The sequence below is a fragment of the Apaloderma vittatum genome, unplaced genomic scaffold (genome assembly GCF_000703405.1).
Source record: "Apaloderma vittatum isolate BGI_N311 unplaced genomic scaffold, ASM70340v1 scaffold37665, whole genome shotgun sequence".
Lineage (NCBI taxonomy): Eukaryota > Metazoa > Chordata > Aves > Trogoniformes > Trogonidae > Apaloderma > Apaloderma vittatum.
In genome coordinates, this window is record NW_009719513.1 from 816 (window position 1) to 3,628 (window position 2,813).

Below are 2,813 nucleotides of genomic sequence, written 5' to 3' on the forward strand. Positions count from 1 at the left end.
CACTCACGCTTATGTCACCCACCACCACAGCCCCCCCTCCCAGAGTGCCTGCTCTTCACTTCCCCTCTAGAAGGAACAGAAGCTGGGGAGTGAAAGGAACTGCTGACAGCTTTATCTGAGAACAGACCAAGGCTTAGTCCTACAATACTATGGCCTTTTGGGTTAATGGCCTTTTTGCAGGTCAGTTCTCTTCTCCCACAAGCTTGTGCTTGTGAGACCAACGCTTAGGTCACAGCCTGAGGAAGAAGGTAAGTCAGTGTCAAACTGGGCAGCCTGAAAACAAGGTACTTCACTTCTGGAAGTCTTGACTTTGCATTCCTACCTTCATTCTCTTTTGACGTGCCTGGAGTTGCTCATGCTCAGACACTATGTTGTCTCTCCTATCATAGCATTTTGGACAAAACCAAAAACCACTTCCGGTTTGCAAACTAGGCCTCATGCTACTGCTCCAAAACAGCAATTTTTTTTTAAGTTGTTACAAAGCAGCAGTATTTTATTCAAGTCATGTTTTACAGACAGCTTGAGCAAAGAGACCTTGTTCTAGCAATATTTCTGCTAGAATAGTCTTCCTTCAAAACAATGCTTTTAAAGAAATGGCAACTTAATTTGGAGGCAGCAGAGTTACAGCAGGAGTCAGAACCATGGAAAATGTTACAGTGTTGTCACCAATTAAGAAATACAATTAACAGTGAGTACATCATGTCTGTTTCTTAGTCTCTTCCTTTTTAAATATTGATGGTCTTAGCCAGTATCTCAGCTGGTTTAAACTGGCATAACTTCACTGAAATTAATGTGCTATAGCAAAGCTCTAATACTTGAGAGGCTGACAATGCTGATAGAAAAGCTTTATGTAACGTTTGAAGTAGCTTTGATTTTATTTTTTTTTTTAGGAAGTCCTTCACATTTCCCTCCACCCTACCCTACCCTCAGTGTTCATCTGTTTTTCACTGTTGCATTCTGTTTCAGACATTCACAGGTAATTTTGTCTACTATATTCAATCTGTGCTCCCAGATGACATTCTAAAAGCAGTACTGGAGAAGATAGGTTACGTTGCAACAACAGCAACAGAGTTTTCACTTGTCAAAAAGAGAAACAATGAGGAAACAAAGCAGACTGCATTTGAAATATTCCTGGCAAGAATTGAGTGTGAAACCATCCTTGAAATGACAAATGAAGAGAAATATGGCAATTTGGAGAAGCCCCTACAGAAGAGAACACAAATGCACTGGCATCACAGAGATAAGGACAAAGAGGATCAGACGCCCCAGAGAGAAGATGCTGAAAATCTAGAAAATAAAGGAAACAGTGAGACATCTTTGTGCCTTGCTACTCAGCAGAAGTCTTCAACTAATAGCGATATATTCTTTGAAGCTGCTGGGAATCCAGAGATCAAAGATGTCATGCCTCAGTTAGCAGTTACTCAATCCACTAACAGGCTTCAGGAGCACCAAAGGCAAGTCATTAACACCGTACGATTTCCGGGCAAATGCTCAGACAGCGAGGACTTCTTGATCAAATACAGTGACATTGTCATAAGACAAACACCTATTTTCAGTGAGAATCTTTCTCCAAAAGCTTTTGAAAAAAAGCCAAGAGTCAGTCTAAGTGAAGAATGTGTTTTGGCAGTCACTGCGGAGTCAACTGCAAATGAGATCAGGCCTGTGCCACTCTCACCGGGAGCAAGCGGTCCGCCAGCCTTTGCAATATTTGCTGACAGCTCTCGTGACAGCAGAAGCACTTTGGAGTACAAAGCTCAAGAAGTCCCTGAAGAATCAATTGAAGCAGAAATTAACGATGCCATAAACTGCATAGACTCAGACCCTGCCGATGAGCCCAATGAGCTGAAGTCTCTACCGTACCAGGACATTGCACCTGTCCAAAGCTCCAGTGTCCCTAGGGAAGAGGAAGTTTGTGAGCTGTCTTTAACCTTCACAAAACTACAAATTAAGGACGCTCAGGAAGACCTTATGTATCCAGTAGAGGAAACTGGCCAGCATGACTCAGTATCATACGCCCATATGAGTGACCGGCATGTAAGAGAATTTAATCACTCTAAAATAAAACACACATATCTGACTAATGCTGCACATATTGAGCCATCTTCAGATCTTTGCTGTACTACAGGGAATGTGGAGGATCCCACCACTGGTTCTGACAGTGAGAGACTATTAATGGATGCTCCTTCTGCACATACAGCTGCTGAGTGCTTCCGACACATTAGAGAGCCTCCTAACCTCACCTATATTCCACCACAAAGTATTGATGTTCACTCTTCACACACAAGTACCAGCACACAGGGCAGAAAGAACCGCTTGCAACCTGAACGTGACTCTCCCAAATCCAGTGCAGTAAAGCTGGAGAACTATAATTCAAAAGTAAATGAAATCCAGGAGCCTTATGTTATTATTGACAAAACTGACCGAGGAATGTTATGTCGTCACACTTGATTCTACCAGTGCTTTATCTGTAATCTGACCAGGTTTCCCTCCCCGCCACTTGTGGCCTTGATCACCTTTTCAAGGAGATGATTAGCTGTCTCAAAATTTTTGGGAAAAAAAAAACATCCATACCACCACCCCTTTTGGACAATTAAAAAGGGACACAGTTGGGCAAATTCTTCATGTCCCCTTTGTCATCTGAAACTGTTGGCACTGAAACCTGATCCCCTTTCTAAAGCGTAAGCAACTTGCATAAATTTAAATTCATTTAATTCCTTAGCCAGATTCCTTCTGAGGAATGAGTTGTACTGTAATGCAGTGTACTTGCATTAACTCATTACATTCCTGTGAAGTTGTGCTCTGAGCTAATCTTG

The 2,813-nt window shown here is 42.2% G+C and overlaps 1 protein-coding gene across 1 annotated transcript; it reads left to right on the forward strand.

Moving 5' to 3' along the window:
• Window positions 1-966: 966 nt before the first annotated feature.
• On the forward strand, window positions 967-2,448 carry LOC104274893 (the record flags this gene model as incomplete). Its single annotated transcript, XM_009870660.1, has 1 exon — window positions 967-2,448. A coding segment is annotated over one exon (1,482 nt), but the record flags the coding sequence as incomplete, so codon positions are not given.
• Between the last annotated feature and the right edge of the window lie 365 nt (window positions 2,449-2,813).